This window comes from Camelus ferus, chromosome 7, assembly GCF_009834535.1.
Source record: "Camelus ferus isolate YT-003-E chromosome 7, BCGSAC_Cfer_1.0, whole genome shotgun sequence".
In the NCBI taxonomy this organism is placed as follows: domain Eukaryota; kingdom Metazoa; phylum Chordata; class Mammalia; order Artiodactyla; family Camelidae; genus Camelus; species Camelus ferus.
The window spans coordinates 53,064,160-53,077,164 of record NC_045702.1 but is presented as its reverse complement, the minus strand read 5'-3'; the positions used below and the strand labels follow the sequence as shown (position 1 = coordinate 53,077,164).

General features: G+C 34.9%; 1 protein-coding gene across 6 annotated transcripts in view; it reads right to left on the bottom strand.

Annotated features, from left to right (window-relative positions):
* Positions 1-13,005, bottom strand: part of DGKB (diacylglycerol kinase beta) — a 588,496-nt gene that overhangs the window by 251,831 nt on the left and 323,660 nt on the right. For all 6 annotated transcript variants that reach the window (XM_032483924.1, XM_032483922.1, XM_032483923.1 and 3 more), the window contains one exon: positions 2,330-2,394. In XM_032483924.1, coding sequence (XP_032339815.1) covers positions 2,330-2,394 — 65 coding nt within the window. The remainder of the gene's footprint in view (positions 1-2,329; positions 2,395-13,005) is intronic.

The window sequence follows — 13,005 nt, the reverse complement described above, 5'->3', positions numbered from 1 at the left end:
CCCTTTAAAGTATAAACAAGATTTACCTGTGACTTAAATTTACAAATAGGTTTCAGTAAGATGCACTTTCACATCGAATAAAACACAGTGCGGTATATGAACACGCTGCATATGGCATCTATTGGGCAGTGAGGAATGTTGTAAATTAGTATTGCAATTGATAATAAAATTTGAGTAGATATATGTGATTAATAAAGCCTTTAGTAGTGAAAAGAATTAAAATTATTCTGGAGAACAGAATTCATTAGCCTCTGACACCTGAGGGAGGATCATAAATACTGGCATTCTTACATATAGACTGTCCGATCTGAGTCTCACATAAACATGCAGATATCCCTCCACTATACTTTTAATTCCCCTTTCTCCTCCTCCCTTCTGCATATCTCCCTCTTCCTGTTTCTCTGGTTTTCTCCCCTCCCTCCCTCTGTCCTCCCCTGTCTCTCTCCTCTGCTGAATAAGCTTGGAACACAACTTTCCCCCCCTTGAACTTTCTTCTCTCTGTAGTCTTCATTGGGCTTTAAAATTGTGGGATTCCTGAAGGAGTACACTGCCTGCAGCATTTTTCAAATAGCATTTTTTTGGTTTGAAATCTATTTTAATATGTGAATATCAACACATGAATGCTTCATAGAATGGCATTGGGATAAGCATAGCTGATTACATAATACGGTTCTAGGTACATTAATAAACATGCTCATTTCCAGGACATCCGAGGTGGATCATCAAGTGATGAAATATACTATAAAGTGAATATATTGTCATTATTGTTTCAATTTATTTTCGCCTCATGAAATTATATTGGATCTTATAAAATGAAAGTATCCCTTTAATCTAGATATAAAGAAAACTTACAGGTGCAAAATTTTAATGAGATTATGTTTGACTTAATTTTGTAATATACATGGCACAAAATCCAAATTCAATAAAAATTCAGTATCCATCCCAACCACTTGGTTTCCTCCTCCAGAAGGAATCAAAGTTAAAAGATTTTTGTGAATCCTTCTAGAGATATTATGTGCATGCATATTCATATATATACTTTTTCCATTTTCTTTAAGACAAAAATTATAGCTGCCTGAACTATGAAAGAAAAAGCAAAGCATAACATCATGATCTATCATTTGCAGGGTCAGAAAGATCTCAAGGCAATACCTAAGGTACGTTTGAGAAATAAGTTGTCAAATGTTTTGCTTAAACATTTAAATAGATCAATATAATAAAAAATGAGACAGGATCTCACTAATCATGAAACTATTTAACATGATGGTTCTTGTATAAAATAGTATGCTAAAGAGTCTAGAGTTGAGAAAAATCTAAAAGAGTTTTAAAACACATTTTAACAGCATTTTGAAACTACATGGAAGAAAATCATGTCTATGTACGAGTATATGACAAAATGGAAATAAACAGAAGAACTTCCAGGAGTGGCTGTCTTATAAGTTGGTCTGTAACTTCCAGAGCACAGAGTCAACCAAGCCAAACAAAAGGCCATTGGGACTTTGGCTTTGAATACTAATATATAAATTACTTAAATATAGGTACAGACATGTTGATTATGATTTCATAACTTTGTGAAATGAACAGACTAGAAATGGGTATAACTGAAGCCAAAAACGATGATTCACTTCTTTTGCCCCATTTTTTTCAGGGGAGTGGGGTGAAGATAGCCGTACTTTCTTCTAGAAATGCAGAAGACAACAAAGCAAAGCTTTATTTCCCTGAATATCAGAAGGTGTCAATGTCTGCATTCCAGAACAAGCAATGTCTGCATATTGCTATCGTGGTAAAAGTAAATCTGGCCATCAAAGCAGTTCACCTTTAAGGAGTCTTTAACGGTAGTTTCTGTCAGCCCTGGTATTTCTCTGGCTTATTTTCCATTAAGTTGAGGCCAATGCAGGACTGACAGTGCGAAGATCAGAGGCCTTCTCTGATACCTACGCAATGTGCAGTTACTCAGCATGAGCAAATCAGAGCCCCGTGCTTTTCGTCTTGGGAGTTAGGGTGGTCACCCCTTACACACTTAGCTAGGCAGAGACTTCCAGTTTATCTTCACACAATGTTATTTTCAACTTACACTTGAAATCCTTCTTCTCAGCATGTAAGAATGGGCTTACAGATGATCACATTGTATTCCCATTATAACCTCATTAAAACTCAACAGGAAAAACTAACTTCCCTTACTTGTATCTTAATACTTACACACACACCAAACCTTCTTCAGCCATTGTATGTAAAACGCTTTATACCACATAGTGATCCTTTTTCTGTTTTTTCATGACATGATTCATCAACCACAATCATCACTATGGTACATCTTTTGTTATCTTACCTACTGTTGAATTTCTCTGGGTGTTTTTCTCTCATGATGTGGAATCTGTGGGCAATGGAGGCATCCTAAGGAGAGAAACAGAAAAGAAAAATGGGACAGGTTACGATCCTATTATCTTGTGGGAATAAAGATTAAAATAGAAAAAACTTGATAAATAACATTTTAAAGTTAACTTTTCCTGAACAGTATCATTGCCAAGAAGGTGTTCTAAAATTAGGGAAAAATGTGTAATCCATGTAAATTCTGTGCAAGTGTGATTTAGTCACCAATGGTTGCTTCTCATAGTTACTTCTAAGAATTGATTTCTATTTAATTTATTGATCTCCTTTAATAATTGCTTCTGGCCTCATGCTTAAAATATGTTTAAGATGGTTCATATAAACAAAAATGTCAAAAAGTCGTTGAAAAATCTGTAATGCAAGAGCTAGCATAGCTTAAGTAGAGAAATAATCAGGTAGAGAAGCTCCTAGTCCTTTGAGATTAGTTATGGGTTAAAAGATAATGTGAGACTGCATATCTAGTAAAGGTAAGTATGACACACGACTTTAAAGTTTGCTAAGGGTATGCTGGATCTGTAATTATTAGCTGTTCATTCCGCAAGCAACTTTCTGACATATCTTGCTTTAATGGAGAAAAGCCACAAAGAGAAAAATGTATTTTGGGATAGCTGGTGACAAATGTAACTAGGTTCTGAGACCCCAAATGCACCAGTTATGAACCCTACTGGATGTTTCTTCCTTGTAGGACATTCATTCAGAGTTTCTATGAGACAGAATCACACAATGTGTGCAATTGGTAGAATATTTCAAGCACAGATTGTTCTTGCTGCTGACTTTTAACAGTTGCCCCTGCTATTCCAAGCAACGAGATACTTTCCTATTCTTCATCTACACATGATTAATTGCTCCAACGAGAAACTAATATATTTACCAGTTGTCTCAATAGAAATGGGGCTATTGTTGTGATTAACTGTTAATTTTGTTTCATAGCAGAGATGAAAGAAAAAGAAAAACCGAGTACAAAGGAAATAAAGAAGTTGTGTATTTGAAAGAATCCTGAAAACACTAATCAAGGATTAAAAGTCTAATGAATGAAATGAAAAGGCTAATGTGCTTACTCATGCATAACAAAGCATGAGGCACAACAAGAGAGGGACCAATGCCCGCTGCAGATGGCAGACAGAGAGCTGCTTTTCCATGCAAGATAGAGCTGGGATAGAACTGAAACTGTTTCTGTACAATCTTATCCTCTAAAAATTGTTCAGAAATTTAATTAATCCACAAGTGAAAAGGACACAAAGATACAGATAAGTGCGTTCTGAAACAATACTTAATAAAAAAGTTACAAAAATTCTATGTTTTCATATTCTAAGATAATAATGTTATATCTTAGAAATTGACATATACATGGTCAGTTTCCTGGCTTGCTAATAAGAATATCAAGATGTTCATTTTTATTGGTCCAATAGCTCTCAAACCCAGGCACAGAGTTTCTTCTTTTTTAAAAAAATCCTAATATGTCATAAATATACTTATATATTTTTTGAATGTGAAGTTGTCTTACTGTGGTATGAAATAACAGGAAAAAACTGAGTTTGCCCATTTATGATATATTATGTGGCATTATCAGTAATTAATTTTAAAAAAAATCACTTATTTTGACTTTATCTCTAATCTGATTCAAAATCAGTTTGGAATGCCTTGAAATTAAATGCATACATGCAACAGACCAAGTAAACAAAAGCAAAGAAATATGAATTTAGTACTAAGAATGAATGATCAACATCAGTCACCACAGGGAGACTATCACTGAATTTACCTCAGCTTAAACTGTTTGTTTCTGCCAAGTTAGAGAAGTGAGACTTTAAAAGTAGATGTGTACTATAATTTGCTTTACAAGAATATATGTTTGCAATAACAGATCTCTTTCTTTGCAAAGCAACATAAATAGGATAGAGAGAGGCAGAGAGGAAAGGAGAAAAGAGGAGAGGAGACAGAGTTATCAAAAGAAGACCATTTAAGGAGACTGGACTGTAACTGAGGAGATTCCTAGGAACATAGAACACCAAATTGCCAAAGTTAAACTTAATGCTAGCTCCTCTGTCTCCAACCTACTCAGGCAATGAATCATGTAGGAAAGAGTGTGTGTGGGGGGGGGGCGGGGGGGACAGTGAGGGACACTGGCATGCCTTTTCCTTGTGTTGAATGGGTTCCACCACAAAGAGAGCTGGCATTGCTGACCACAGGATGGATGAGGAACAATGACAGCAGGTGTTCATTTGGATGAAAATTCACACCAAATTCCCATGGGACCCTCTGGCGTAACCCCAAGAGGCTTGAAAGAGAACTGCCAAACCCTGCTAACTTACCCAGCAACCATATTTCAGAGACACTTAAGGTTCTCTAAAAAGGGACCAAATAAGGAAAAGCTAAAATAATGTTGGTTTTTTATATAAAAGTTTGCTGTTTCCTTCTCTATATATTGAAATTTTTAGGGAACAGAAATTAAATCAGCATCACTGTCACACCCTAGAATTGACAAACTTTGAATCCAGACAGACTTCCACTTCCAAGACTTGTGACTTTGAACAAATTTACCATAAGTCACAGCCCCCTTATCTTTAAAAGAGGACACTGATACCCCTCTATAGTAGTGTGGTGCAGACTTACTGAGATTATTCCAGAGAGCCACTGTCATAGTGCTCTGTATGGCTGGGTTATTCATATATCTTATGTCCATACTAGAACGTTACTCCAGGTAAGCAGGGGGTGCTAAAACATGGGTGAACTGTATCATTTTGAAAGATGTAATTTACTGACTCTCAATTTGGTGTTACTTCCTGAATTTATAAAATAGCTTTATTTTTAATTAATTAAAAAATAAAATCAGACCTAAGAAATAAAAATAAAACATATCCATCTTTATTAAAACAAAATATATTTAAATATCATTTATGTTGATCTTTAAAGCAGTAAAAAGTAAGTAGAGGGGTTTATATAGTAATTTATATAGTAGAGTGTATATACATGTATCAAGACACATATACATCAACATATACACATGCACTTATGTTAGAGAATCAGCTTCTTAGTTTTCTCTGTAATACTCTGCACTGGTATTTTTCTGAAGACTAATTTTTTTCCTTTTTCTGTGAGGGCTTTTTAAAAATTTTTAATAGTTACTGTAAATCCCCAAAGTTGCATTCTAAGTTATTAATTTGAAAAGCTTAATTATTTTATGTGGAATGTAACATTTTTAATTGAGAAAATAGAAGTACTGAGATACTTGAGCCTGTATATAGCAAATTCTACCAGAGGAGGACGTATCAATACTGATCCTTTTCTTAAAGTGTAAAATGCATTTGCCCAAATATTGTCCCAGGTACTACCTTTTAAAATCTAAAGAAATGTTCTCTGACAAATATTTTTACAAAACTAGTCAAATAATGTTTTTATTTCTGAAAACTGTATTATTATTTTTATTATTATACCAAATTCATGACTGTCTCAATTTCATTCCACTTTGGGACAGAATATAAATCTAGCCAAATATAAATGAGTATTTTTATAAAGAGTTATTCCAAAATGCAACTACGGAATTGTAAATTAAACTTTGTATACTAGATGAATTTTCATTGAGATTTCTTGAAACAGTTCAATTCATTCTTCATTATAGATGAATAGATCACAGTGTCTTTTTATGTGTGAGCATTTTTTCCTTTAATAATTGCAAATTTGTTAAAGAGCTTTAAAAGCTGAAGTTCGTGGCACTTCATTTGTTGAATATTTTTAAAGATTTCCAATTGAAATCTGAGGTTTTATTTCCATATAATAAAATTCACCAAGTTTAAGTGCATAATTAAATGTTACATTTTAAGTGCACAATTAAAGAAAAAGCTACAGAGCACACTTCCTAAAATTATCCTAATGCTTTCACAATCGTGATATGGAAAGTTTCCACTGAAAGCGTGTGTATGTATAGTCCCTCCTCTACACTTAAAAATCATTGATTTACTTTCCACCACTATAGCTTGCCTTTTCTAAAATGTCCTATAAATGGCATTTAAAAGTACTCTCTTATGCCTGGCTTCTTTCACTTATTACAGTGCTTCTGAGATGCAGCCATGTGTTTCAGGATCAGTGATTTGTCCCTTTTTATTGCCAAGTAGTATTCTATTAAACAGATATATTCCAATTTGTTTATTCATGAGTTAATGACATTTGAGTTTTATGCAGAAAGCTGCTATGAAATTTTGAGCACAATTCTTTTTGTGGACATGCGTGATTAAAACTTTAAAGTGAATACGAGTGAGGCTGCTGAGTTATACGGTATGTGTATATTTAACTTTATAGGAAACTGCCACACTATTTTTCAAAGTACTTGCACCGCTTTGCATTCCTACTAGTAACGGATGAGAGTTCTATGACTCCACATCCACACCAACTCTTGACAGCCTTTTAAATTTCACCATTCTAGTAAACACGCCGTGGTTTACTTTCTTGGAGCCGTAACCCCTATGACCCAGCACCATCTGCTTTAGCCGAGGGGTCTGCCAATTCTGATGACACTATAGGATTTGAAAGTTCTGGTGCAGACTTAATGGATGTTCCCAGCTCTGTCCCAATTCATTCATCTTCACAGTCTTTTTCCTGTTTTATTCACCTCCATATCACAAATAGCCTGGGAAAGACCAAGCACTCAAATTTTGATGGACTTAATTAAAGGACAAATGAGTAAAATTATATGTTTAATAACCACCAGATACTGACTGAAAATCTGCAGAGCAGAGGTGTTAAGAACTTGGACTCTGGAGTGAAACTGCCTGGGTTCGAGAGCTGGCTCTAAAATTAACCAAGTCTTTGACCTTGAAAAGTCTCCTCAGGCTTTCAGTGTTCTCATTTCCTATGTTTAGAACAGGAATGATTCTAATAGTACCTGCTTTATTATGAAGATGTGAAGTTCCAGTACCTGGAGGAGAACTAAAACAGTGTCTGGCATGCATAAAGGAAGCAAATAATGTTAGCTATTATTATTACTGAAACATATTTATCACTTTGAGATTCATATGATTTTCTCTTTTGGTTTATTGATATAGTAAACTAAATAAATTCCACAGTGCATTAGATGAAGTATTTAGAGACAGCAATGTTTTGATGTTTAAAACCCTGAGGACTTTAGAAAGGTTATACTGTGCATATATGATATGTTAAATGAAAAGCCAAAGGGTCAAAATCATCACGTTGTAATTAAAATTCACATATTTCTGTACTAGTACATATGAATATTGACTTAAAGAAAGATAAATTAACGCTGCAAAGAACATGTCAGTTCAGATTATATGCCTCAACAATAATAAAAAAAAATTTGGTTTGTTAGATTTTGAAATTTTAGATAAGACTTTATAGTCCCAATAATGTATTTCTCATCTGCAATAAACAATCTTTGCTCTCGGGACAATCTTTACCTGAATGTATTAATTACATAATATTACTGTTTGTTAATACTTCATTTAAGACAACTGTACCAGTAGCAACAAATAGGATTGTTTCAAAGGCAGACTGTCAGATACTGATATTCGCTGCACTGGCTTAATACAGAGAATCAGAAGGTTTCCATCTTTATGGTCCAGAATAGTTATTAGTGCATAGGAATTACTTGTTCTTTGAAGATTTTAAAGAATCATTCATGAATTGTTGATCCTGCTTTGGGTCTACAGAGGGATTATCAGTCAGAGTGATGGGAAGATATTCTCCTCATGACTGACAAGAAAGAAGTCACCTCCGTCTCAGATCTGAGACCTACGACAGGACCAGAGCTGATGAAAGCAGGCTAGGACTCCAGGCACAAGAGCCTGGAATACCACACGTGATGTTACAGCATAAGGACACAAGAGAGGGACCAATACACTGAAGCAAGGCAGGCAGAGGCTTGCGCACAGCCAGACATGATGGTCACGAAGAGCACATGACAGTTCCAATTCTGCTACACTCATGCTATCTCCAGGCTGCTGTTTCCTCACTTGAAAAAAGGAAAAAGTTCATATCTACCTCGCCAAGTAAATACTAATTAAATAATATTCTTCTAAGGATCCTTATCCCTTGGCATAGAGCCTGGTAGTAAACAAAACAAGAAAGCTACCATTGCATTGCTTGAATACATGACAAACGAAAACTACTAGTCTAAGAGTAACATGTCATAGAAGAAAAAAATTGATGATGTCTAACACAGAACCAATTCAGTTCCTTAAGTATCACCCAACCAGAAAAAATTTACGAAAAAGCCTTACTAAGATTCACACCAGCCTAGAACATTTCCAAAGTCTGCCAGTGTACATTGAATACTGTGGGGTTCCAATGTGTATTTTTCAAAGTCTTGATCTCTCTGTAGAATTCTTTCCTCATAGTTTGCAATCGTCTTTCCCAATTTGAAAAAAAAGTAAGTATATGAACTTAAATACTAAAATATTTATTATAACTACTAAATTTGCCTGAGATTGTGAGTTAAGAAAAATCAAGTCAATGTCATATATTTTTAACTCTTCCTTTCATAGTCAATTAGATGCTTAAAAGTCTGTTTCAGTTTCTGGAAATCCTAAGTGTTTTGCTGCTATCTATTATATTCAATAATCAAGATAATTCTTCAGTTAAAACAGAAGGGCTGGATCCATCAATCACATTTATGCCTGAGTTTGATTTGGTGACCACGGTACTCATTCAATCTAAAATGCTGCAAATGTATTCAGAATTTTGTTGTAATTTCAGCAAATCTGCAAAGAAAACTTTTGTTATCTCTGAATATCCAGGGGGGTAGAAATGGGGTAGCATTTTTTTTATAATATCTCAAATTAGGAAAAGTTCTTGCCTTTGTGAAATAAATCTGTCAACACTTGATGTATGATTATCAGTCATTAAACTGAAGCTGAGAATGGTGAAGCTGATATGAGTGCAACCAGGAAATTGGAGCAAGGTGGGGTGGAGGAAGAGGCAGTAAGTATGTAGAAGCAGGGGCTGAGGTGGGTGAAGAGGGGAGCTGAAACTTAGAAAACAACAGAATTTCTATTTCCTGTCTGTAAATAGGGATGGGAGTAGACATTAGAGGTGAGGGTGGGAATAAGTCTGCATGTAAAACATGGAGGTCGGGGGAGTTCCCTGGAGGACAACATAGGTGCAGGGAGGTGAGTAGTTTAATAGAACAAAAAATAGAACTAGAATAATTCTCATGAAAAAAAGTACGAAAGTAAGGCTCTCTATAAAATATTCATAAAGTCAATGAGTGCCAAATCCCAATGACGCACCAAGCAATAGGAACTAGGAGCAATTATATAGTCTTTATCCCATTTAAATCTGTAAGATAAATACTACTGTAAAGAAAAAAAAACTGAAGGTTCATCAGTTTGTATACTCTGACATAAAGTCATCAAGTCAGAGCAGCCAAAACATAAACCAGAACATACACACACGTAAACAGTTTATAGCCATGCATTCCACTGTCTCTAAAGGCAATTGCTTTCAAAATGATTCTAGCTTTCTTACAGGAATGATGTCCAAATATGACTCTATTCCTTATATCTGAAAAACAATGATACTAATAGTTTGGTTTATTTCAATGAAATGTGACAGCTTATATTCTATTTATTTGTTCCATCTTAGGGTAGAAATTCACTGAAAAGTACTGCAGAACACTTGATTCTCCTGTCCTCTTTCTCACTTCTCTCCCTTCACCTTCTTCTTCCTTTCTGTCTTCATTCTCTGACCTTCCAAATATACACACAGGAAAGTCCCTTAGGAAGATTTCATATTTTTTCTACAAAATATTCCTTTCCTAAAACTGCATACCAACCTAAGATACTTTGGTCCTAAAAGGATAAAATTGGGCTGTGGGAGGTGCTTGGCACCTTCCCAATATCTATTTCCCTCCTCTTTTTAACCAACAGAATTCATTTAATCTGGGCAGCCATGTATCCAACTAATAAACATGTAAGCAAGCAAGCAAACAAATTCTAAATCCTCAGGGTTCCTCTTTACTAGCTAGGAATGGTGATCTAGTTACAACTCCTTTCCACTTTCCACCACCGCTAATTTACTCATAGGAATGTGGATGTAATTCCTAAGAGGTATAAGAAGAAAACCTGAAAACATAAGGATAAAACACAATGCTGAAAATTGCAGGGGAAAAATAAGGAGTCTGGTCCTTTAAAACCTCTTGGTCACCACAGTAACTTTGAACAGAATTCCTCCAGATGTCCTCCTGAGAAAAGAAGCCCCAAACTTGTTAATTTTGTTATTGCTCCACAAAACCAAACACAATATATCTAGAATATACTAGATAAATTCTGTAGGAACTCATTTTTCTGAAATCATAAAGATAGGGAGTCTGTAAATTCTGTAATGGGGATTTCTGAGAAACATTTCACTCAATTATTTTTCTTTGTGCTTAAATCACAAAATGTTATACTTGCACAGAGCAAATTGATTTCTAAAGGATTTTCTGGAAAATTATATATTTTGACCTCATTATTTTTGCTAAATTAGATAATTTTACTTTTTTGACAGAAACTGGCAGATATTAATCTCTTTATTTCAGAATGAAAATATCTATCTGGGTTTAAAGGACTTTCCCAAAGTTATGCAGCTCACCAGAAGGGCAGCCAATGTCAGTCTTTTATCTCCTGATCCATAGCTTACAATGTGACTCCTTATTCATCCCAGTATGGATATATCACTTAATGCTCCTTTTGATCACTTTCTTGTCAACAGGTATTTGAAAATTAACTGCTGTTAACACCATTAGCATCCCATATTTCCTAAAACAACCAACATTATTCCAAAAATCAGGAGAAGCAGCTTGTGTTCATAATTCTAAGAGTAGGTTTCATTGAATGAATGATGTATTTCCTAAGTGATGTTAGAAAACAAAATGGTACCGATTGGTAATTGGTAAATAAATGCATTTGTGCTTATTATTTGTTCTCAAGAATAAATAACATTAACTGTCCTTTCCTGTAATCATATTCTCTCCTTGAAGAGAATAAAAGCAGTAAGTCAGTAGCTTGAGACCATAATCACAGACCCTAATTTACCTAACTTGTTAGAAGAACTTGACTCGAAAATCCCATTGACAAAAAATACCTCATGCCTTCAGGCTACAATCACACAAAGCGACCACAGAACTCCTGCATCAGTAAACTGGGACTTTACCGAGGATAAAGGGCTAAGACATCATCCTAGTCAATGAATAATACTGGTAAGTGAATTTGCAAACAAACTTCAGAGACAAAATTACTTTGTTTCTAATGTAATATAAAAATTAAATATCTCAGTATTTAGAATAGCAATATCTAGAAAAAATTAAAATTATAAAGGAATATTGTTCCTGTTAGTCTGCTTTTACATCTCCAAAACAGGGTTGTAACTAGTCTATGATGGACCTTGTTATGAACAGCAGAAACAGAGAAAGGAGCGATCTTTACAAAAGGTTTGATGAACTGAAGGAAAGAGCAGGCCCACTGGGGAGGAAGGGGGGAGCTCCAGTCTGGAGCTTTTTAGTTGAAAGCGCTGAGAGAAAACCCATAAATAAAAAATAAAAGATCATATATCAAACATTGCTTCAGTAACTTTTAAAATATTTGGTCATGTTTTTTCAACCTAAAAGTAAAGGCTTAATCCTTAAGTAAGGAAAAGTATCTTGCATTTTGACTTCTTTGAAGATAAGTAAATACAGTTGTCACATTTATTAGTGTAATACAGATTACACAGACGCACAGAAGTTATGAATATTGGAGACATTACTTTAATCTCTGCCTTACACGAATCACAAACCCCTGGGAAGTGTTCCTGGGAGAGCCACAAGAGAAGTAGCAATAAAATCCCAAACTCCTAAGTGTCTTCCGCATGCCATTTCCAAGCAGTTACTACACACAATTCGGTATTGCATGTTCTACAAAAGATTTATCATAGGGGCAAATTAAGACATAATCCTTAAATGTTATAATGTATACAACACTACCCGTGATAGAACACAAACTGTAAACACACAAGGACCCACAACTTCCTCCTCTGCTGTTTGCCCGCTTAATTTTTTCTCTCTTCCCCATCTACTGCAAAAGGAAAGTTTGGATGGCTTTGTAAATGACTTTCTGGAGAAAAGTCACATAAGAAAAAGAATTAAAAATAAGATGAATAAACTCTAGAGATCTGCTCTATAACACTGCACCTGTGGTTAGTAATACACCAGACACAACATTTTAAAAGGCTAGATTTCATGTCAGCGTTCGTTTGACAATAAAATGAAATATAAAATAATGAAATAACAAAAAACAATACCAATCCCCAGAGGGCTACTTACTGAAAGGGAACTTACTATATATGGTGTGCACTCAGTTGTGTTGTGTCTTCAACAAGAGTGAAACTATCAAGGAGGCAACAGAACGGAAGGGAAAGCAGTGAGTTTCACTGAAATTGGAGAGTTTAGGGGAGCCAGAGAATGGGAGTGTGCTGACAACGCTAACATGAGTTGTGTTCAAGGGAAATACAAATACAGGTGAAAGATTCTGTCAGGTCATCCTTTAAATTCAACATGCTCCAAAACAGGACTGCAGGGGTCTATTTCTTTATAAGCAGTTCAAGCAGTTATTTTAAAAAACTATTTTAGTTTTAAAATCGTTGTGATATATTTAA